Consider the following 25,447-nt stretch of genomic DNA (forward strand, 5'->3'; position numbering starts at 1 on the left):
CAGCAATGTGTTGAGTGTCATGAATTTGTCAGGCCTGTCGGGCTACTGTTACAGAACAGTGAACCCTTTACCAGTTGGCATGGAGGGGTTCTTAGGGTCGCACCTGAACCATCTTTGTTAAAATAAGTAGATTGGACTTTTTTGGTCTATATTCGTGCCTACATCATTCAGTGATTATGAGGCTCAATGTGCCTGTTCTCCAATCCTGTAATCCTTCTCGTGGCTCCTCCCCGAATCCTCTCCAATCTATCAACATCCCTCAAATTGTGAACTTCCGAACTCCTAGATGAGTGCCCTACCGACCAGGCTATAGAATCATTCTCTCTTTCTCTCTCTGCCCCAATGACTGTTCCTGTCATTACGAATGACTACAAATTACCACTTCTAAAGACAATAACACCATCTCCAGACATTTTTCAAATGGCACCTAAGTCCTCCCAAAAAAAGTTTTGGTGAAAACTATTCGATTAACTCTTTATCGCATTCACAAATAGCTTGAGGTCACTCAAAATTGCATTTTTCATTGAATAAACTATTTGTCCAAAAAACTTAACTTAGCTCTAAGGCACACACAAATACTAAAAGATTAACGTGTAATGTATTTATTGGTCTGAGTTTGGGATGGCTTCATTGTTCAAAAGTAGCAAAGCTGCATTCCAAGCTCAGGTAAATAAAGCCTTTATTTCACCACACACCATCATGTACTCTATATTTTACAGAAAAGCTATTTTATATATTTGTAAACTTTTAATGGTGTGGTGTGGTGTTTTGTTTTTCGGTTTTTTGGTAAAGCTTTGCTTGTAACTCCAGGGTTGTCTTAATACCATTAATCCAATTATACAGGCCTCAGAGAGAGAAAGATGGCAGGGGGGGAAGTACTAATATATTTTTTAAAAGCCTCTAAAATGATTTAAAATAGTTTTTTCTATAAAGGTAGGACACTGCATTTTTTCAAGGCCAATTTTCATGACAAGTCAGATGAAATGAACACTGTACAACACTGGAAAGCCTGGAATCACAGTTTTCCACTGGCATAAGGACAGTTTTTTTCTTTTTCCTGATTGTGTGAGATATTGGATTTTAAAGTCACCTGTCAAGGAGTGTAATTTATCTAGGAACCCATAGTAGTGTAAATTTGGAAGACCAGGCTACATTTTGGGCAAAAGGAAACTCTTGTGATAGATGCTATTTTAAAAATAAAAAAAGCCTATTTGAAACTGCTCAGGTTTTTTTTTCATTTTGGTAGTCTCAGAATGTAAGGATTAGTAATAGACTGCAGGTGAAAAGGACAAGATGCAGTTTCTCAGATGGTTGTAAAATTTAACATATGGATGGCATTGTCATATTTAGTATGAATAGATGTAGAATTGGTGTGTGTATGTACAATTAACACTGCATTAATGTAGTTTTTTTATTAAGCTTGAAGTTAAAATAATCTAAAGTTTAAGGTTTCAATAGCAATGTTAATGTGGGGGGGGATGAGAGAGAGTTGTATGAATAAAATCAATTTAACTATTAAAGCAGGAGTAGCAAATGCTACAATATAGGAAGAGCTGGTAGCATTGTCTATAAAGATTGCCCAACACTTCCCCATTATAAGTCCCTGTTTTTGTTGCTTGTAACTTTGCTACACTTTAACAGTTTGAACTGAAATATTTTGTGTTGGATTTCTCTCTCAAGATGAATGATTTTGTGGCAGCAGGAATTTGAGCCAAAATGATTTAGCTGTTTCTGAGAATGAGGCAAGACAAAAATAAGTTGTATGTACATGTTAAAGTTCTTGTGACCTTTTATTTTAGAAACTCCCAATCCATTAGAGCAGGAATTCAAAATTAGGCAGGGGGAGGCCTTTGTGTTAGGGAGGTTCCTTTTTCCATTCCCAAGAAAATAACCTAAATTGGGCCAAAGTATTAACCGTTGAAGAATTGTAGTCTGCATGTGCTCAGTAGACGTTTGCTAGAGCTTCACAGTCAAATGCCAAAGATTCTGTCTGCATGTCAGCCCAGGGCATAGCAGGACTTTCCCCATCCCTGCAGGTGTGAGCTGCTGCAGACTCTGCCAAAGCTGGGGCCCAGGTTTGTGCATCAGAACGGAAAGCAGGGAACATTTCTCTTCTCCTGTGCCATCAATACTTTCCCCTTTGCTGGGCCCAGGCAGTGTTGAAGTGGAAGCTACCTGATTCAAATTTAGAGGGTACAAGAGCTAGACTGGAAGTGAGAGGAGGGAAGATAGGAATAGATAGGGACAAGGAGCCTGGGTTGGGGAGACATGGGACTGAAGGATGGCAAGTGGGGAGAGGTAAACTGGGACTGAGAGTTGGGATGTGGCGGAGGCTGGGGAACAAGATTGGGAACCAGGGGATTGGAGTATGGAGATAGGAGGGAGAGACAAATCTGATGGGGATGCCAGGTCTGGGAAGACAACTGGGACTGGCTGGACAAAGAGATTGGGACAAGGAACCAAGAAGGTGGGTGGGGATAAGGATACTGAAGCTTAACGAGAAGACTGAGTCTGGGGACAGGTATGGTGAGGGGGACAGTGAATTTAATTTTAAATTTCAGGCCAAATGGAGAAATTTTCACAAAGTTATGAGCAATTAATAATTATGAGTCACATTTATTATCACTGAAGTTTTGAAATCTTAACAATAGTAGTTGCTAATAGTGACTTATAATATTCTTCAGTTTTGAAATACACAAATGAAAACTGTTGACTTTCCAGATCTGCAAAGTACCATTATTAACAGTGAGTGAAGGCTCATTCAGAAGGCTGTCACCTTCTAAATTTAGTGAATTGTTTCATAAAAAATAATAGTACTTGCACCTTCCATCTGAGGATCTCAGAAAACTAATTCTCTACAAACACAGCAAAATCCTTCATCACAGATGGAAAAGGGTGTAACATACTCTGCTTTAAAATCCATCCTCAGTTCAAAGGAGATCTCCTCCTCAACTCTGTCCCTAATGGCTCTCTGTCAGTGTAAGACCAGTCTCCATAAAGCAGTCGCTCCCCCCTCCCCCCAATGATTATGAAATTTGGGACAGCAGGTCTTTTTTTTTTTCTTTCACATAGTTGAAAGAAGGGAAATGTATTTTGTACTGTCTTCACTGAATGAAGCTTTTATGTGTCATGTCATTCTGGAGCAGATCATGTACATCTCAAAAACTGAGTCATTCAAGGAACAAGAAACAAAAGCTTGTTTTTATGTTAGGCACCTGCTCCACTCTCCCATGTTTTTTCTTTTTTCTTTTTCATAATATTGTGATTAATCTCCCCTACCAAATTTTACTCATCTGGAATGGATGAAGAATTCCGTCATTTTGGATTATTTAAATCTCTCTCTTATGTTGAAGAATTTTGTTGTAGTGCTTCAATGAAACATTAAAATCTTGCTCCCTAATTTAGTTAAAAATGCCCCTTTATTTAAATTGTCACAAATTGAGAGTACACCCTATGGAAACCTGTTTCCCACAGTCTACATTGAATGAAGGTTTCAAAAATACTTCAATGTGAGCTCTGATCGTAGGGCAATTCATGTACATTTCTTAAACTGAATTCTTTAAGAAAGGTAAAAGCATTTTGGGGCACCTACTTCACTCTCCTCCTCTTTTTCTACATTATCTTCAAAAGCAATTAAAATAAGCAGTTTTAAGAAATCTCTGGCAAAAATGCCTTTAAATATGTGTATGCATTTTTTTCCTAATTTTAGGATACTTTTTTCTTAATTTGTAAAACTTTTATTAGATTAGTTGGAGGTATTATATTAAAGGGTAGTGTTTACAGTGGTATTTCTCATCTTTTCATGTACATGCATAATTTCGTTAACATTAATTGAAAGCACCAACTGATATTTATCGGTGGCAGGAGCTGACTTTGGGTCCAATTCTGTTCACATTGAAGTCAATAACAAAACTCTCATTGTGTTCTGTAGGAGCCGGGTAGGGTCCTTTGTTATAATGTATTCAGGTTATACTGGACACAGAGTAAGAACACAATTTCTACATCTCCTAGAATTTAAAGTTTCAGAGCAGCAGCTGTGTTAGTCTGTATCCACAAAAAGAACAGGAGTACTTGTGGCACCTTAGAGACTAACAAATTTATTTGAGCATACGCTTTTGTGGGCTACAGCCCACTTCATCGGATGCATAGAATGGAACATATAGTAAGAAGATATACGCATACAGAGAACATGAAAACGTGGAGTAAGAGGCTAATTAATTAAGATGAGGTATTATCAGCAGGAGAAAAAATATTTGTAGTGATAATCAAGATGGCCAGTTTAGACAGTTGACAAGAAGGTGTGAGGATACTTAACATGGGAAAATAAATTCAATATTTGTAATGACACAGCCACTCCCAGTCTCTATTCAAACCCAAGTTAATGGTATCTAGTTTGCATATTAATTCAACCTGGGCAGTTTCCATCAGATCATCTAATTTGATTTACATATACAGGCCACTAAATTTCACCCAAATCCCCCTATATGAAACCCAAAGACTAGTGTCAAGGTTTCTTCCCCACTCTGAACTCTAGGGTACAGATATGGGGACCTGCATGAAATACCCCCTAAGCTTATTTTTACCAGCTTAGGTTAAAACTTCCCCAAGGTACAAACTATTTTACCTTTTGCCCTTGGACTTTATTGCCGCCAACACCAAGCATCTAACAAATATATAACAGGGAAAGAGCCCACTTGGAAACATCTTTTCCCCCCAAAATATCCTCCCAAACCCTACACCCCCTTTCCTGGGGAAGGCTTGCTAAGAATCCTCGCCAATTTGTACAGGTGAACACAGACCCAAACCCTTGGATCTTAAGAACAATGAAAAAGCAATCAGGTTCTTAAAAGAGAATTTTAATTAAAGAAAAAGTAAAAGAATCACCTCCGTAAAATCAGGATGGTAAATACCTTACAGGGTAATTGGATTCAAACATAGAGAATCCCTCTAGGCAAAACCTTAAGTTACAAAAAGACACAAGAACAGGAATATACATTCCATTCAGCACAATTTATTTTATCAGCCATTTAAACAAAACAGAATCTAACACATATCTAACTAGATTGCTTATTAGCCCTTTACAGGAGTTCTGACCTGCATTCCTGCTCTGGTCCCGGCAAAATCAACACACGGACAGAGAGAACCTTTGTTTCCCCCCACTTCAGCTTTGAAAGTATCTTGTCTCCTCATTGGTCATTTTGGTCAGGTGCCAGTGAGGTTATCCTAGCTTTTTAACCCTTTACAGGTGAAAGGGTTTTTCCTCTGGCCAGGAGGGATTTAAAGGCGTTTACCCTTCCCTTTATATTTATGACAACTAGTTTCCCCAAGATTGAAATGTTTTGGGCTAACTAAACTATGAGCCACAGGCAGAAAACAGGAGAGATGCAGATGCCACCAGTGCCTGAGGCCCCTGCAGTGGCAGGGAAATGATTAAATGAGAGATGCCCAAATGATCCCAGCAGGTGAACCATGCCCCATGCTACAATGGAAGGTGAAAACCCCTTGAGCTTCCTGTCAAACTGAGCTGGTGCAAAATTCCTTCCTGACCCAAATCTGGGATCTGTATGACCCTGTATCACCCTGGGTGCGTGAGCAAGTCAGGCATCTAGAAAGACACGCCAGCCAGGCATTTTCTGCATGACCTCAGGGCACTGGTCCACCAGTGTCCCATCTCGAGCTATGACCAATTTAAGTTGCATCAGAGGAAGGAGATTAAAAAAAAAAATGCATCAAGCCAATTGGGGGGTGCGGAGGGAGGCCCCTGCAGATGCCTGCCTGAAGCCTGATATTTGATTGTAGTCACTATCCTAATACAGAACTACAAGTGTTATGAGCCAATACATGTTTATTTCCCACTCATATGGAAAAGAACACTTGTTTAGAAAATATGCAAAGGAGCTTGTTCAAAATTAACTTTTATTTGGAAGTGGAGGGGAATGTCCCTCATATACCTGTGTGACAAAATTCCTGCTCTACCTTGGTGGGTCTTGTGCTTATTGGTGGATTTGCTCGCCTTGGAGCTTCACGGCAACCCTCAGCTTGGCCGTTTTTCTGAACCCACAGTCCAGCCTGCCCCTTTTGTTGGGTGCTTTCAGAGGGGGGAATTGTTGGTGACACTCGGGCGTGGCGCCAGGTAACTCAAGGGGGTGGCAGACCTTGAGAGTCAATTAAGCCCCCTCGCTCTGGACCACCAGGTAACTCGGGAAGCGTGGAAGACCACGAGAGTCGAGGAAACCCCCTGGCCCCCAGCTCTGGGCCCAGGCAAGCTTGAACACTTCCCTCCCCTGAAGCTAATGAGAAAACAGTTGTGATTGGTTGCTGTGTTACACATTGTATATGCTGCTGTTTTTACTTTGTAAGTGTGTTATGCAAATAAAAAAATATCTTTTTTCTTCAAAAAAAAAAAAATTACTCTCCTATAGCCATCTGGCCCTACCCTGTCACACCTGTCATAAGGATTAGGTTCTCCCAATTTACTCCAGCATCAAACCACCAGCTATCTTCCCATTACCATCCATATCATCTGTCACGGCTACCACTGTTTTGCCTCTGGCTCAGGACAGCTGGATGGAGTTTCCTTTGGAACCCATCAAACTGCTCTTACATCACTTAAGGGGAGGAATCGCAAGAGAGAGAGATGAGGTGTTTTTCCCAGAATCCTCTCATCCCTCAGATTGTAGTTCCTTAGGCTTGGTTGACACACAGTTTTTGTGCCTATTTCAGTTAGGGGTATGATTGACTGACTGATTTAACCAACATAGTTATACAGGTACAAACCCTAGAGTGGATATAGTTATACTAAGATAAAAAATGTCTTAGACTGGTATAGCTTATTCCCCTTCCCATATGAAATAAGCAATACTAGTATAACTTTGCTCAGACTGGGGAGGCAGAGGGTGTGTTGTACTGTGGTAACAATACTGGTATAGTTGAAACAGTAAAACTTTGGTGTGTAGACATGCCTTTTAATGCAGGGGTGGGCGAACTTTTTGGCCCAAGGGCCACATCAGGTTTGTGAAACTGTATGGAGGGCCGGGTAGGGAAGGCTGTGCCTCTGCAAACAGCCTGGCCTCCGCCCCCATCCACTCCCTCACACTTCCCACCCCCTGACTGCCCCCCCCCGGGAACCCCTGCCCCTCAGGCAATCCCCTCCCCTCTCTCCCCCACCCCCTTATCATGCCACTCACAGCAGCAAGAGCTTGCAGCCACGCTGCCCGGTAGGAGCAGCAGGCCAGAGCGCTGGTGGCACAGCGAGGCTGCAGGGGAGGGCGGAGGCAGTAGGGGAAGGGCCGGGGACTAGCCTCCCCAGCCGGGAGCTCAGGGGCCAGGCAGGATGGTCTCACGGGCTGTAGTTTGCCCAGCTCTGCTTTAATGTGTAGTGTCAGTTTAAGAGAGAAAATGATGTAATTTGAGCTATGATAGATTGCTTCAGATTTTATTGAGTAGCCTTCCCCATATGCTTGAGACACACCCATTAAAGGGTACCTACAGAGGAGGGAAAATTGGGCTTGTGCCCCTCTGTGGATTCATGATGCAAAAATAAGGTCTGTTTTTTCTGCTTGTTTTAATATTAGAATTTCAGGTCTTGTATATTAAGGAAGACTCAGTGATGCCTATAGTGTTAATGAAATGACAACATCATAAAAGTCAAGAGTGAAAATTGAGCAACTGAGAGAAGAAGGAATTTTTAGACTGCTTAAGCTCCTTTGGTTTTTGTTTATACCTATTTAACTTCAAATGATAAATGTTTTGGATGAGGATTCGACACACTTTCAACTGAGGTATTGGAACTCACAGTAAACATCTATTGAAACCATGTTCTAAGATTTATAAGAAGTTTATTTTTCAACCTTTCTGGTTTCTTCTTAATATATCCTAAAGAAGCAAAAAAAAAAAAGTTAAAAGCTCAGTATTTTAAATATCCTTTACATGTCACCTTGAAGTCTCTGTTGCTTGCTTTTTTTTTTTCCCCCTTTAAAAAAAAAATACTCCTGAAAGCCCCAATTCTGATTTGCTATGCATTAAGCTGAGGTGGAAAAGTGCTCTGCACCAAGTTGTGTGTGGCTTAATATATCAGGATCTGAGTTATTCCCTCCCAAAACTACCTGGGGGTTCTAATATAAGTCACACTTGTAGAATGCTGCTTTGTACGTATACAGAGAGAGATTTAAAACTGTTATGTTTATAAATATAAATTGACTTGTTACTTCTCACATGGATTGGACGGTGTCAAGGGTCCTTCTCCACTCTGAACTCTAGGGTACAGATGTGGGGACCTGCATGAAATATCCCCTAAGCTTATTTTTACCAGCTTAGGTTAAAAACTTCCCTAAGGTACAAACTATTTTACCTTTTGCCCTTGGACTTTATTGCTGCTGCCGCCAAGCCTCTAACAAAAATAACAGGGAAAGAGCCCACTTGGAAATGTCTTCCCCCCAAAATATCCCCCCAAACTCTACACCCCCTTTCCTGGGGAAGGCTTGCTAAGAATCCTCGCCAATTTGTACAGGTGAACACAGACCCAAACCCTTGGATCTTAAGAACAATGAAAAAGCAATCAGGTTCTTAAAAGAGAATTTTAATTAAAGAAAAAGTAAAAGAATCACCTCCGTAAAATCAGGATGGTAAATACCTTACAGGGTAATTGGATTCAAACATAGAGAATCCCTCTAGGCAAAACCTTAAGTTACAAAAAGACACAAGAACAGGAATGTACATTCCATTCAGCACAATTTATTTTATCAGCCATTTAAACAAAACAGAATCTAACACATATCTAACTAGATTGCTTATTAGCCCTTTACAGGAGTTCTGACCTGCATTCCTGCTCTGGTCCCAGCAAAAGACAACACAGACAGAGAGAACCCTTTTTTTCCCCCCGCTCCAGCTTTGAAAGTATCTTGTTTCCTCATTGGTCATTTTGGTCAGGTGCCAGCGAGGTTGTCTTAGCTTCTTAACCCTTTACAGGTTAAAGGGTTTTTCTTCTGGCCAGGAGGGATTTAAAGGTGTTTACCCTTCCCTTTATATTTATGACAGACGGTGTCGGTAGAAAGAGACATGTAGAGGTTCAGGAGTCTGATGTGAGCAGTAGGCTGAGAGGATGTAATGATTTATTGCTCACCCAGCAATAAAAAGGGAAAGATTGGGCGGGGGAGGGGATAACAGGTACTTACAAGATGGAAACAGAAGCAGCCAGCTGTAAAATGCCCACTTCATGCATGTACTTGGCTCTGAAGAATTTAAAGGGCAACCTGAAAGGCTTTTGAGAAGAAAAGGATCCCATATGATGATAACCCTGTAGTGGGAACCTGTCCTGTCTTTGGAATATCATAGCTTTTATCTCCTCTATAATATAGCAATCTCCTTTCTCCCAGGAGATTATAAAATCTCATTTTTATTCAACTGGTCAAATACTAATAATCTCTGCTGACAGCATACTTAAAAGCCTAAGAATGTTTTCCGTAATAATTCACATAGTAATAGTAGCTGAATTCCCATTTCATTACATTTTGGAGAAAGACAGAATCCCTAAACTGAAGGGAATAATAACAATAAATTTCATTCCAAATCCCTCAAAATCCTTTCCTAAATTATAGTTCAAATAGTACAACCCCAAACTTACTATATAGCTTCAAAGTTTCTCTTTACACCCAGAAGGAGACTCTCTTTTTTTTTTTTTTTAAATATCGCATTACTGGTGACGGGGAAAGCATCAGGTTGTATCTACTCCATATTGCAATTTAATAAGAGTGGTGTCTATCATAGAATATTTACATAGCAAAATAAACAGAACTCCCTTCTTGTGCATCTCGAGTGTCCTGATGAATAACAGGAGAGTCATCTTTTCTGGTGATATGGACATTTTAGCCACAACCACGTTAATATGAATAACTTATTACTACTAGTGTCAGTCACAGGCCACATCTGTCCCTCACTAGAGCTAACTAAGGGCATGTCTACACTACAATCTTAAGTCAATTTAAGTTTGAAGTCGACATCCAGCCGCTACAATAATTAAGTCAGTAGTGCATGTCCACACCACACTTCTTATATCTGTGAAGCACGTCCTCACTAGTAGCACTTGCATCCGTGCTGAGAGCAGTGCACTGTGGGTAGCTATCTCACAGTGCAACTCTCCGCAGGGGGTTTGGGGAAGGGATTGCAATGCCTCATGGGACCAAAACATTTTTTCAGGGAGGACTGGGAATATGGCTTCAGTATCCTAGGATGAAGCTTTCTCCATCCCTCCCTGATCTAAACTGCAACGTATAATGTTTCACGCCTTTTTTCGAAAGGACGGCATAGCTGCGTGTACGCCATCTCCTGAGAGGCATGGATCCTGCACCTCTGTGCACTGTTGTGGTGAGTATTACAAACACCGCGCATCTTATCCTGCAGTATTTCCAGAGTCAGGAGAGGAGTCACCATGTGTAACATTGCAATGTCCTTCAAGCAGCCCTGCTGGAAGCCATAGAATGAAACAATTCCCAGTTGCTGCTGACAGTCCACTGAACACAGTGGAGCGCCGTTTCTGGTTCTAAGAAACAAGCAGTGACTGGGGATCACATCGTTATGCAGTTATGGGATGATGATCAGTGGTTGCAGAACTTTCATATGCACAAGGCCGCTTTCCAGTAACTGTGTGCAGAGCTCTCCCCAGCCCTGCAATGCAACGACACTAAAATGAGACCTGCTCTGACAGTGGAGAAGTGAGTGGCAATCACTGTGTGGAAGCTTTTGATACCAGACTGCTACCAGTCACTGAAGAATCAGTTTGGAGTTGGTAAATCCACTGTGAGGGCTGTTGTGATCCAACTATGCAGGACCATTTATTGCCTTTTGGTAAGAAGGGTAGTGACTGTTGGTAATGTGCAGAACATACTGGGTGGTTTTGCTGCAGTGGGGTTCCCTAGCTGCAGTGGGACGATAGGGATGTGTGTGCCATCTATCTTGGCACCAGACCACCTTGCCAAAGAGTACATAAACAGAAAGGGATGCTTTTTAATGGTGTTGCAAGCATCAGGGGATCACCAGAGGCCTTTTACCTACATCAGCGTGGGGTGGTCAGGGAAGGTGCATGATGCCTGCATCTTTAACAACACGGGTCTGTTCAGAAAGCTGCAAGTGGGGACTTCCTTTCCAGAACACAAAATAACCATTGGTGACTTTAAAATGCCAAAACTGATCCCGAGAAAGGCAGCCTACCCTTGCTCTCATGGCTCATGAAGCTGGACACTGGACACCAGCAAGGAACAGTTCAACAATAGGCTGAGCAGGTCCAGAATGGTGGTTGAATGTGCCTTTGGCCATTTAAAGGGTCACTGGTGCAGTCTGTTTACTAGCTTAGACTTCAGTGAAAGCAATATCCCCTAGTTGTAGCTGTCTGCTGTGTGCTCCATAAAATCTGTGAGACAAAGGGTTAGAAGTTTCCACAGGAGTAGGGGGTAGAGGCAGATAGTCTTGTCTGCTGATTTTGAGCAGCCAGATACTAGAGCAATAAGAGGAGCACATCATGGAGCACTGTGTCTCAGGGAGGCTTTGAAAACCTGATTTAGTAATGACCCCTAGTAATGTGCACTGCTTCTTGAATTATGCCTTCCCTTACTGTGAACCTTGCTGTGCCTGCTGGGTTTCTGTCTCCAGCAAATGCCCTCTGTTTCTGTAGTTTCCTTGTACCTCTCCTTCCTCCGTGGTGTGAAGTAATAAAGATTATTTCATTCTCAGGACCTGTAGTTTTATTGCACAAACATATTGGAAGTGAAAGATCAGGAAAATAATAAAAGGAGTACTTGTGGCACCTTAAAGATGAACAAATTTATATGAGCATCTCGAAGAGTCTCTAAGGTGCCACAAGTACTCCTTTTCTTTTTGCGGATACAGACTAACATGGCTGCTACTCTGAAACCTGTCAGGAAAATAGTGTAACCTGGGACAGTCATTAGAATAAAATTTGGAGGGGAAAAACACTGTGATCTTTTCTTTTAAATACCGTGGCCTTGCCTGTCAAAGATTATTCTTTGTGCGCCTTTTATTCCTAGTATCCTCCCCTGGTGTGGAGTGGAAAGAATATAGCTTTTTCCCCCTGGCCTCCTGGAGCATGAGGGGGAGGTGAGAATACAGTGATGGAGGAATGCTGTTTTGCAGGGGCTGTAGAGGGAGTCTAACCTCAAGGTGTTTTTCGTGAAGGTCTACGAGATGCCTCAACATGTCCTTCAGAATCCCTAGCATCTCCTGCTGTGTGCCATGCCATGCTCATGCTCCTGAGCTGCTCTCCTGCTCACAATGTCCATGTCCAGTTTTTCAGATAGAGAAATCCTCCATGCTCTCTGCTCAGTGTCAGCCATCCCAGAGGCATGCATAATCTCATTAAACATGTCATTACGTGTTGTCTTTTGTCTTCTTCTAATCTGAGACAGCCTCTCCGCCGGTCTGGAGGACGAGCTAAAGGCCATACTTTCAGCTGTAGGACATGAAAGTACAAAGCAATCATTGTCAATCCATAATCAGGGTCTAGTGCACAATTAATACGTAAAAATCCTCCTTATTCCACTGAAGTATAAGGCAGAACATTTTAATTGATGCAAGGTATTCATTGAACTGGCTTGCTGTACCAGGCATGATGAGTAGGGCCTGGGGACATGGGCACCAAGCGACTGTCTGCAGCACTGGGTGGGCAACCCACGGCAGGAACATAAGTGGCATTGGCCACCTGCCCTTTGTAACATGGACTTTGTGTGGCGATCGGGGGCCACCATTGCCCTTCCCAAACTGCAAACCTTGGCAAAGGCAGTGTAGTGGGGGAAGTTGCGGGCGACGAGAGTGCACAAGAAAATTTCCCAAACCCTCCTCTACCCCTCCCCCATTGCGCTGCTGCTAGCCGTGGCCTGAGGCTTGTGGTTTCTAAGCTCAGTGCCTACCCCTGCCACCCAAACCACCAGCATTCAGTGGTGCTGGAACAATTTTTATAGTGGGATGAGAGCCACTGAACCAAACTATAAACCCTATGTATAATGAAAATCACTCCAAGTCAGGGGATGCTGCAGCACCCCCTGCACTCCTAGTTCCAGCACCTATGCCAGCATGTCTGGGAAACCGTGAGGGAACAGAAAAGCACAATGGGATGGGGTCGCATGGACTATTGTTTTCAATTGCTCGGACTGCAATGAAAACTGCCACCGTCTCCCCTAGATGACCCAAGCTGATATCACTCTCCTGAAGGTAACAGAGACAGCAAGGACCTCATTCAGTGCACAGAATAGACATAGCCCAGAGAATTGATCAGAATTCTATAGTGAAATGAAACTGTTATCTGCATGACTCCTGCCTCTGTTAGTGCAGAAGTTGGAAGGTGTGTAGTGGATGAGTAGGGCCTTCATTTTCAGTTTTCATTTTATTTAACTTTTCCTGGGAATTTATCCGTGTTTATTAGTACACCAACAAAAAGAGGTGAAAATTGGTGAAAAAAACTATTAATAATTTTTTCTGGGTAAATATCAGGATTTATTTTGGTGGACAGGGGAATAAACTGTTCAGCAGATTAATGCTTTGATGAATGGAATTCAATGTGGTTTGCTGCAGAACTAAAACAGAACTCAAAACACAATGCTACCTCTGACTTTAAGAAAACAATACATCTCTAATCTCCACATAAAACTTTTCATTTGAATAAACAGTTTACTGTTGTTGACTTAAAACTATTAGCCTATAAATATTTGTGTTTAATAATTGAGCCACACCATTTGCAGTGTATACAATCAACTACTTCATTTTCTCCTGTTTTTGTTATTTTTAAACTTTAGAGGACTTCCTTGTGCTCTGAAACGTATTCTGATACAGATTTTCATTTTCTACCCATTTTAGTGTTTCAGGTCTTTAAACCATTATCTGCTAACAGCTTGAAATGTGTACGTGGTGAGCATGAGATTCATCAGTACGTTCAGATGTGCACGCACTTCAGAGTTGTGTGTATGCTTGTTTGTTGTATCTTCTAGATCAATGGTTCCCAAACTAGGGGTGCCGCTTGTTCAGGGAAAGCCCTTGGCGGGCCGGGCCTGTTTGTTTACCTGCTGTGACCACAGGTTCGGCCAATCGCAGCTCCCATTGGCTGCGGTTGGCCACTTTCAGCCAATGGGAGCCACAGGAAGTGGCACAGGCCAAGGGACTTGCTGGCCGCTGCTTCCCACAGCCCCCATTGGCCTGGAGTGGCAAACCGCGGCCACTGGGAGCTGCGATTGGCCAAACCTGCGGATGCAGCAGGTGAACAAACAGGCCCGGCCCGCCAGGGGCTTTCCCTGAACAAACGGTGCCCCTAGTTTGGGAACCACTGTTATAGACTAATACATAACCATACTTCAACAGGCAGCTTTGCATTTACACACAGACTAATGTATTATCGTAATACATGTATGTCATGCAATGTGTTTTAATTTTCTAATAAAACAAGTTATTTTTTATATATTTGAATGATACAAAAGTAGGGTGGAAATTGGAGGGAAAATGAATAATATTTTTTGTAAAACCCGGGATTTTTCTGGTAAAAATCAGTTTAAACTGAAAAAGAGGGGGCTTATGAATGAGGTAGGGAACTGCAGAAAGAGAAAGGTGGTCCCATGGCTGAGGAAGTTGAATGCTGCCCTGGAGAATTGGATTATATCCCTGCTACAGAGCTCCTATGTGATTTTGGGCAAGCCACTTAAACCAAAATGTTCATAGTTGGCCATTAAGTATGTGTTCCTCATTTTCTGGATATTCAGTGTGTGACAACTGGGGTCTGACTTGCAGAAGTGGTGACCACTCCTAACTGTATCCTAAGCCAATGGGAGCTGTGCTTTGAAACATGTAAAGTGCTATGAAAATGCTAAGTACTCTGTAAAATCAGGTCCTAGTTGTTTATAATTGGGCAATCAAAATTAGTGGATGCTTGACTATCTTGGTCTTAATTTCTCTGTGCCTCCATCCACCATTTTACTGATGGAAAAAATACTACCACATCATCTCATAGGAGTATTGTGAAGATAAATTCATTAGTGTGAAGCAGTCATACTATGGTGATCAGAACCACAGAAAAACATGAGAAAATTAATAATTTTGTATTCAGTGTAGTGTTGGATGATGTACCGTAAATAAAGCAGGGGCCACACATTGGATGCTGAAGATAAAAATATTGAATAATTGTTCATTTAGTGAGCACTATCCATCCTGTGCACTCAGTCAGACAGAAGTCTTGTGGGAAAAGTAGTATGTGATCAAGTAATTAAACACTGTACTATAATATAGATAACCTGATAGGCCCCTGTGTCCTGGGGCAGTTTGCACAGTGATAGCAAACTTACATAGTGTATTTTTAGATGAATATTTGCCAATTCTTTCCCTCGGATGTGCATTGTTGCACAAGGATTTCCTGAGACCAAATACACTGTGATTTGCTTAATGATCTCTGTGGCACGTTAATACTGGAACATATAGGAATAAATAGTTTTTGTTAAGGATCTTATCAATCCAGGAATATTGAAACAGAATTGTCTTTTATTAGTTGTTGCTGTCTTCATGATCTGGTGTCAATCGTCTTGATTTTGCCACCTGCATATTTCAATGATGGGCTTAATATTAGAAATATTTAAGGGAGAGAGTTTCACAGACACTAGCTCTGTACTGGACATAGTTTCAGTTCAGATGACGAAATGGAATTCTACTGTTTTGCTCATGGTATTAGGCAGACTATGGTGTGTATTTGACATAATACCTATAGGATTGATTAGTCCTATTTCCTGCAGTGCACTGAACACCTGTAGGTTCAAGCCCTGGATGAGGCCAATGTAAAACTTTTTGAGTTTCAAAGGGGATTTGATAGATAAAGAATGATAGGATAGGAATAATAGTTAATGCTAGTCAATCTGGTTTTATGGAAAACCTGATTTCACTGCTTGAGATTACAAGTTTGGTTGATAAAAATAACTGCCTAGATGTAATATACTTAGACTTGTGTAAAGCATTTTACATAGTACTGCACAAAATTCTGATTGAAAGAGTAGCACTGCCCAGTATTGATAAAGCACCTGTTAAATGGATTAAGAACTAAGTGACAGATTTCAAAGTAGTCTTTTATGGTGAATCGTCACTGAGTGGAGGTGGTTTCTAGTGGGGTTCCACAGGGATCGGTACTAGGTCTAATGGTATTTAACATTTTCATCAATGTTATAAATATATCATTCAAGTAAATATAAAATCACTTGTCATAGGGTGACACTAGACCTTTAAGATGGAAGAGGCCAGTGTACCTGTGATTGATGAGCTGACTCCCAGTTGGGCTTGAAAGTGGACACCAGGGCCCTATAGGGAGGAAGTTGTCAGGTGAGATCAGCGATAGTTACCAAAGAAAATAAAAAGTAAGTGTACAGTCTAAATCTTAAACCTTATTAAACTAGACAGCATTTGGGTCAAGCAAATTTTCTCACCCTACTGGATGTTGTAGGTAAGTGACAGTTCTTAATACACAGGCTTCCCCTTTAAGCTTGGGACCAGTCTACTCAGTTCAAGTCTTTTGTCTTCCCAGCGTTCTTGTTGCTTCCAGGGTAGGTGGAGGAGGAGAAAGGCAAAAGCATGACGCCACTGTCCCCTATTATATATCCTCAGTCCATGTGCTTGGAAAACAGTAGCCCAGACATGTCCTGGTGGGTTTTGCTGAGTCACAGGGTTGAGCAACCCTGCATTGTGTGGCGCTTCTCTTACAGAATTGTAAATTCCTTGTTTACAACTCCAGCGCTGATTACAAGATTAAAAAAAAAGAAATAGTATTTTTAATTCACCTCATACAAGTACAGTAGAGCAATCTCTTTATTATAAAAGTGCAACTTACAAATGTAGAATAATTTTTTTACGTAACTGCACTCAAAAACAAAACAATGTTAAACTTTAGAGCCTACAAGTCCACTCAGTCCTACTTCTTGTTCAGCCAATCACTAAGGTTCCAGGGTGCTGCTTTGAGGAAGAGAGTGCCAAACAAGTCCTACCTGTAGAAGGAGGTATTGTATCCCAGAAACCAGTGACCCTCAAAAGGATCTAGGGGCTATAGGGGGCAAGCAACTCAACATGAACTTCCAGAGTGATGCTGTCTCAAAAAAGCTAATGCTATCCATACATGTGTCACCTGAGGATTTGAGCAATACAACTTCATGGCATGCAACAATACAGCAAGGAAGAGCCATTCTAGGACCCTGCTCAAAGGCACCAGGGCACCAAGTTCATCTGTTGCTGTGGGTCAAACCAGGGAGTGTAGTTGGTTGGTACACTATATATTGAAGTCATGACAGAAAAACACTTGGACTCTATTGTAAAACTGAAATTCCCAGAAAGACAGGATACATGGCCACTCAATTACAAGTAATTTTTTTTAGTAATACACTTCCAAAGTTGTTAATCTATACTTTTTGCTTTGCCCTTAAATGTAAGCAAATATGAGAGTTAATTACACCAGTCTTCATCAGAGACAATTAAGCAGGATAGTTTTTTCCCCATCATTTTTAAAAAAGCAACAAAAAACTTTAGCCTGTTCAATTAAAAGGGTACTATCAAGTTTGTTTAGCCTCAAAAATGAGTTACATTTGAAAATTAACCCATATTGTAAGTCTCAGACTCAGAATTTTAGCAATATTTTTTTAATATGTCTTTGCAGAAGTATTGGTAGGAAAAAAAACTTCCTTCATGCTCAGTCAACTTATTGAGTATTACTGTATAAAGAGAAGTAGGCATATGCTAGCTACAGGAAGAGAACATAGCTGCCCTTATTGGTCAGATATAATCTTAATGGAGAGTGGTTATTTAAGGTGCATTGGAAAAGCAGAATCACAAATTGCTTTTTTTCGTGCCTGTGTATCTATTAGAGTTATGAATTCAGATTGCTTTTGTTCTTTTAATTCCCATGCATAGCCCCAAAACTTAAAATTCTTTAATGTTAATGAAAAAATAGCTATGTGGACTATAATCAGAAACTAAGCCGTTATATAGGTTCATGTTATATTTTAAAAGTGTGTGTAAAACAGACCATAACTATCTTTATTTTCGTTTTTCAGATAAATCCAAATCATGGAGGGGCTCTTGCATTACATAAACCCAGCACATGCCATTTCTCTCTTAAGTGCTTTGAATGAGGAACGTCTAAAAGGACAGCTATGCGATGTTCTTCTAATAGTGGGAGACCAAAAATTTAGAGCTCATAAAAATGTTCTGGCTGCCAGCAGTGAATACTTCCAGACTCTCTTCACAAATAAAGAGAATGAGTCCCAATCAGTGTTTCAGCTTGACTTCTGTGAACCAGATGCTTTTGATAATGTATTAAACTACATTTACTCTTCGTCTTTGTTTGTTGAGAAAAGCAGTCTCGCAGCTGTTCAAGAATTGGGCTACAGCCTTGGCATTTCCTTTCTTACTAACATTGTTTCTAAGAGTCCTCAAGCTCCTTTTCCAGCATGTCCCATTAAAAAAATATTGTTTCAAGAAGAAGATGAAAGCAGTTCTCAGAAGAGAAGTGTCATTGTTTGTCAGAGCAGAAATGAAGCACAAGTTAAAAATGTCAGTCAAACACATGATTTAAGCCATAGCTCTAAGCCCTCACACTCCATTGCCATCAAAACAAACAATAGACCACAAGTAACAAAACCAATTGAACCCCTTCACAGTTTATCATTAAGTGACAGGAGGTGGCTAAAAGACAGTCCTGTGAGCTACACCAAACTTCATGAACCTTCTGGAACTGTGGATGACCAAAGTAGTAGTGGCTTGGTAAAGAGGAACACAGAATTGCCACAAAAGCCTTTAGCTGAGAAAGAAACTTCATGTGATGAGCCAGGCGTGAGTGGTCAGCTTCTAAGAGGAAAAGCTGTAGAGATGTCATTAAAAAGACCACGTCCTCCAATCTTATCTCTGCATGCTTCATCAGAATCTACATTTTTGTTGCGAGAGACAGGAAAAGGAAATGGTCAAGGAGAAGATAGGAATTTGCTATACTACTCAAAATTAGGACTAGTGGTTCCATCTAGTGGATCAGGTCCTGAAAACCAAAGTATTGACCGGAGTGGCCCACTTGTAAAAAGTCTCCTTCGAAGGTCATTGTCCATGGACAGTCAGGTTCCTATTTATTCATCTTCTATTGATTTAAAAGCTTCACATGAATCATCATTGGTGACTAGTGACTCACAGGGAAAAACGTTTAATGTTATATCTCAAAAGTCATCCTTGAAAGAGTCTTCAGAAAAGGCTGTCCTAGATGACAAGACACAGGTAATGCACCCACACCGCCTTAGGTCCTTTAGTGCCTCTCAGTCGACTGATAGGGAGGTAGCTTCTCCTCTAACTGATGTACGAATAAAAACTGAACCTAGCAGCCCGCTTTCAGAGCCTTCTGAAATAATAAGAGTTACAGTAGGAGATGCTTCAACATCTGCCAGTAAAGACTTTCCTTTTAAAACTGAGGATGATAATAGGGATATGAATAGACTTCCAGCAAAAAGGAGGTTTCAAGCAGATAGAAGGCTACCATTTAAAAAATTGAAAGTGAATGAGCATGGTTCTCCTGGGTCAGAGGATAATTTTGAGGAAAGTTCAAGTCCTACGCGTCTTGATGCTGACTTTCCAGATTCTGATGTTAGTAAAGATGAATACAGTGAATTGGAAGAAGTGAGACCAAACAAAAAGTTTAAATGCAAGCACTGCCTTAAGATTTTCAGATCTACAGCAGGCCTTCACCGTCATGTTAATATGTATCATAATCCAGAGAAACCATATGCTTGTGATATATGCCACAAGAGATTTCACACAAACTTCAAAGTATGGACTCATTGCCAGACACAGCATGGAATTGTGAAGAATCCCTCACCTGCTTCCAGTTCACATGCTGTCTTGGATGAAAAATTCCAAAGAAAATTAATTGATATTGTGAGAGAGAGAGAGATTAAAAAAGCACTGATTGTTAAACTACGACGTGGCAAACAAGGTTTTCAGGGACAGTCCAGTTCACAAGCACAGCAAGTCATCAAAAGGAACTTAAGATCAAGATCCAAAGGAGCCTACATTTGTACCTACTGTGGGAAAGCTTATCGTTTTCTCTCTCAATTTAAACAGCACATAAAAATGCATCCCGGGGAAAAACCAATTGGAGGAAATAAGGCTTCTAAGCAAAAAGAGCACATTCATATTGCAAGTCCAGTTGAAAACAAAGAGGTCTATCAGTGTCGTCTTTGTAATGCTAAGCTCTCCTCTCTTATTGAACAGGGAAATCATGAGCGACTTTGTAGAAATGCAACAGTTTGTCCTTATTGCAGCCTTAGATTTTCTTCTCCAGAGCTGAAGCATGAACATGAAAGCAAGTGTGAATATAAGAAGCTCACTTGTCTTGAGTGTATGCGCACTTTTAAATCCTCCTTTAGTATTTGGCGTCATCAAGTTGAAGTTCACAATCAAAATACCATGGCCCCAACAGAGAATTTTTCTTTACCTATTCTTGATCACAATGGTGAAATAACTAATGCTTCAAGATTGCATTCTCAATCAGAACCTAATAAAATGAACAATTTTGTTACTGCGAAGGAAGATGGAGTATTCAGTGATTCTTCAGAACAAATTAATTTTGATTCTGAAGATTCTTCATGCCTTCCTGAAGATCTAAGTGTTTCCAAACAGTTTAAAATTCACGTAAAAGAAGAGCCTGCAGACGATATAGAGGATGAGGTCACTGAAACCAACAGAGAAGCTAAGGAAATAGTTTCTAATAAAGTCACTGGCTTGTGGCCCTGTGAAAAATGTGGAAAAATTTTTACTGTACACAAGCAGTTGGAGCGTCATCAGGAGCTTTTGTGCTCTGTAAAACCATTTATTTGTCATGTGTGCAACAAGGCCTTCCGGACCAACTTCCGTTTGTGGAGCCACTTCCAGTCTCATATGTCACAGGCTGCAGAGGAATCAGTGAATAAAGATTCTGAGATATGTCCACCAGCTAACTCCCCATCACCGCCACCTCTGCCTCCACCCCCACCTCTACCCAAAATCCAGCCCTTAGAGCCTGATAGTCCTACAGGTTTGTCTGAGAGCCCAACTACTACTGAGAAATTATTTGTTCCACAAGAATCGGACACGCTCTTTTATCATGCTCCACCACTTTCAGCAATCACATTCAAAAGACAATATATGTGTAAACTTTGTCACAGGACATTCAAGACTGCATTTAGTCTTTGGAGCCATGAACAGACACACAATTAGTTAGAGATCTTCACCAGGTAGTTTAAAAAGCTGGTTAAATGGAGACCGTTTCCAGGATATTTCAGAAGTATGCCATATAAACTAGAAATCTAAGGGGACAAGAACCATCAAAAAAGTAAAGATGGATTTATGATGCTGCTTGGATTTGAAGATTAAGGTAAACTAACTTTGATGTTAGTAGATAGAAATTTGTATAATTTAAAGTACTGTTGTCTGGGATCTTATAGTAACAGTATAATTTAATTTCATTAACATTGAAATCCGATCACATCTTGATTGTATGCATGGATCCTCATCCGGTGGTGTCTATATATATATATATATATATATATATATATATATATATATATACATTTTAAAAACAAAAAAGGAACAAAAATGTGGATTCTAACTGTGAGTTTATAGTGGTGTTATATTGTAACCAACTTCTTGTTTTGAGTATAATGAACACCTGAGCTCCCTATAAATATTAGCCCTGCACTTGAAGTTAAGAAAGAAGTGGATGGAATATTTTTCTTTAGTAATCTAGATTTTAGTAATATTTTAGCAATAACAAATAAACCTCAAATCTGAGTTATCCTGACACTTATTGGGAATTAATGTTGTTGGTTTTTTTATAGTAATGTGGAATTGTTTTGTTCTTATATGGAACTTGTGCAAAATACAATAGAATCTAAGATCAGCAATATTAATACTTGGATTTTATATATAAAGGAGCAGCAAGCCTGCTTTCAGCCATTTAAATAGAAGCTTCTAAGGAAGACTCTGGAAAAAAATGTATGCTGCTTTATAGAACGCCCCAAAGGCTAATTTACTGTACATAGTTCAGTAACTACAAGCATTGTAATAAAGCAGCACTTATAATGCAAACAACAGTACTGTTTATAAATATGAACTAACATTGAATGGATGTCAGACAATTCACAATTTTGTTTCCTCTGGTTTGTACTGTTGTGTGTAATTCTAAGTACAATAGAATGTATGAATATATTACTTCGAATAGCAGAAGCTTGTAGGGGGAAGGAGTTGTGAAATAAACTCCTGTGTGTGGCCGTAAATATGGCCATTAGCACAAAGATATGTTTTTTTTTAAAAAATTAAATGTAAATATTTATATAGACACCTGTATAAATGAATAAAATATGTATTTAAATTTTGTATTAAACATACATATCTGGTTCAAAGCAGAGGAAAAAGCACCACACTACAATCATCAGCTTTTGTAAATACAGTGTATAGAATATTTGTTTCTTTTCTGACACTTTCTATTGTTTGTGATACTTTGTGTTAGAAGTGTTAATTTGGGTTTGTTTAAAATCATGGTAATAATGGTTAAAAATAGTCACAATTGGAATAGTTGGCATCATTAGTATCCAATATTTGCCAGAAGCTATGGCAAGGGTCCAGAATTAGTTTTCCACCTGCTTTTGACAATGTGCTTCTCTTGTTTAGGAGCTCAGAGTTAAAACCATCTTTCTGCTGCTGGTATTTTAAATTTAATTGAGTGGAATGGATTAGAATAAACCGTGAGAATGTAAATGGATGAAATACTTGACAGTCCATTTTGGATCCAGGCCACCTTCAGATGGGAAAAGAAAAAAGAAAGTATTGCATTCAGTACTGTGTAATTAGGTCCCAGTCCTGCTTTCACTAGAGTCAACAGGAGTTTTGTTGCGGACTTCAGTAGGAGCAGGATCAAGCCCTTAATCCTATAAGGTTCTGATACTGTGTTCCTTCAGCATCCAGAATTCCCACAGAAGTCACAAGGAATGTAGGCTGAGGCCCAAAATATAAAGGTGTGGACAACAATGATAATATTCAGGACCAATGGGCCTGATTCAGCAAGATTGAGCATGGGTGCCTAACTTTAAGCTGCTGGGTGGGCCTGTTGACTTCAGTGGGTGGTTAGTTAGGCATGTACTTAGATACCTTGCTCAATCAAAGTCCATATTTGCCATCATTTGTTTTGTTTGTTTTAAAACAGCACTTTATTTTCATTGGGAAGTTCAGCTTAAAAGGATGGCACAATATGACCCTCAGACTTTCTGCTACCAGCAAACTGCAATAATTAGCTACAAAGTCTTTTGCTACAACATGGTGGATTAAAAAAAAATCTAAAACTGCTACTAAACACACTAACACCTACCTATAGGTGTTTTTCCTTATTCCAGATGAATTATGTGAAAATATGATTACACTAATAATCTGAAAATATTTTTAGATGAAAACTGCAATCGAAACTACAGTTAGACTACATGACCCTTGAGGTCCCTGCTAACCCTATGATTCTATGAAACAAGGTTCCTATGTAAACTTTTATAGGTGACACTTCCGGATGTGACTCCTTTTTTTAATTCCAACTAACAAAACTAAACCATTTAATGAAAAGAAATAATTTCAGTGTAAAATAATAATTACTCAACCTTGTTTATTAAACAAAAGCAAGATGAAATAAAGCCATGTTAAATATATTTAGCACAGCTAAATAATTGTTTTGTGTTTACATTAAATGTCTTTTAGGAGAAGAAATCTATGTGGACAAAATGTGAAAGCAAGGTATTAAAATTGGTGCCTAAGTTTTCACCATTGATTCCTGTACAAAACAGCATGATATTTCCTTTTTAGTTTGTTGACAGTCTGTACCTAGCCTTCTAAGAATGAGTATACCCTTCTAAGAGAAAATATGATGACCAGTTCAGCTATCAAATAACCATAATTTTCAACTGAAGCACTTCTTTGATGCATTTTTGGTATATACTAAGATTATAAATAGCACACATTTAACAACCGTGTGCTACATTTTGAAGAAGTCTTGATTTTTTTTCCCCAAGTGTAATATGTATTGTAAAAATCAGAAAAAAAGTGGATATAACTAGTTTCCTTTTTAAGTTTGTTAGATTATTTTTAAAAACGTTTGTTTTTAATTTTGAGCATGTTCTGTGTTTTGTTTTGTTTTTAAAATTAGTTCCTGTTTGTTGTCCAGTAAAGGAATACAGGATCTCTAAATAAAGTTTTAAATATGAGATATTTATACATCAATTCTGGTTTTCTATTAGTATCTATACAGTATCTTAAAAAGCCCTGAGACAGAAGTGTTTACTTTGGAGGATATGGATAAATATTCTTCTACTCCATGTAATTTTAATATATGTTAGAAAAGTTAAATTATGGAAGAAATTGTTAGTTACAATAAAGGTCTTTTAAAGAATGTCTAGTTTGGCCATAACAAGAATAACAGGCAAATTATTGATACAAAAAACCTGTCTTCATCATATTTTGTTTAGTTTTGCAACTGTGTGAATTGGATACTAAAGGCCTTGGCTTTTTGTCTGATTATTTAACAATTGCAGAAAGTTTGTATGATTTCGCTTAAACTTTGAGGTTTTGTGCTCTTTTTCATATGGCATGACAGAAACATGCAGATGTTTTAATATATACTTTAGAATTTAATTCTTTCTTGGTTTGTTTTGTCCTCCATCAACAAAATTTGACAGAGGCTCATCCTGTTCCAACTCAAGTCAGTGACCATTCCTGTTTACTTTAGTGGGAACAGGATTGGCCTGTGAAGTAAAACTAGTTCATGTCGGTACTGATTCAGCTAAGCATATGCTTAAGTCTCACTGCAGTCATTGGGCCTTAAAACATGATTAACGTTAAGCATATGCTTAAGTGGTGTGCTGAATTGGGGCCATAATCAACCACTCAAAGTAAGCAATGGAAATAATTACATGTTGTGGACTTTTAAATGGTAGAAACAAAAATTGTATCAGTGAATGTTCTTCTGAATAAAGGCTACATATATAGTTAGTGTGTAATTCTGCAATTTTACCAAAATAGAGAAAGGACATGAAATGGTATTGCTGCTCTAATTTTGTAACATTTTTAAAAGTAAACAATAGACAGTTAAACTTCAGAGATGGCAGTTGAGTTGTCAGTCTCGTTTCAGAACACAACTATAGCCTTACAACCCGCCAGTGAACCAAAATACACAGCTGTAGGGAACCTGCTCCTGCATTCCCTCCTTAAGCAATGCTCCCATTGACATCTATGAGGGCTTTTTGCCCAAGTAGGAAGTGCAGAAGTGCAGGTTTCTTCCAGATCTGTATTGTACTCTAAGGCCTTGTCTACACTCCAGGGTCGATCAGTCTAAGTTACACAACTTCAGCTATGTGAATAACATAGCTGAAGTCAATGTACT

General features: G+C 39.7%; 1 protein-coding gene across 1 annotated transcript in view; it reads left to right on the forward strand.

Annotated features, from left to right (window-relative positions):
* Positions 1-24,074, forward strand: part of ZBTB21 (zinc finger and BTB domain containing 21) — a 31,204-nt gene extending 7,130 nt beyond the window's left edge. The window contains exons 2-3 of the mRNA XM_084622226.1: positions 18,069-21,406; positions 23,770-24,074. Coding sequence (XP_084478352.1) covers positions 18,082-21,249 — 3,168 coding nt within the window. The 5' untranslated portion in view covers positions 18,069-18,081 and the 3' untranslated portion in view covers positions 21,250-21,406; positions 23,770-24,074. The remainder of the gene's footprint in view (positions 1-18,068; positions 21,407-23,769) is intronic.
* Positions 24,075-25,447: the final 1,373 nt, after the last annotated feature.

This window comes from Lepidochelys olivacea (assembly GCF_965140295.1).
Source record: "Lepidochelys olivacea isolate rLepOli2 genome assembly, chromosome: 1".
Classification (NCBI taxonomy): Eukaryota; Metazoa; Chordata; order Testudines; family Cheloniidae; genus Lepidochelys; species Lepidochelys olivacea.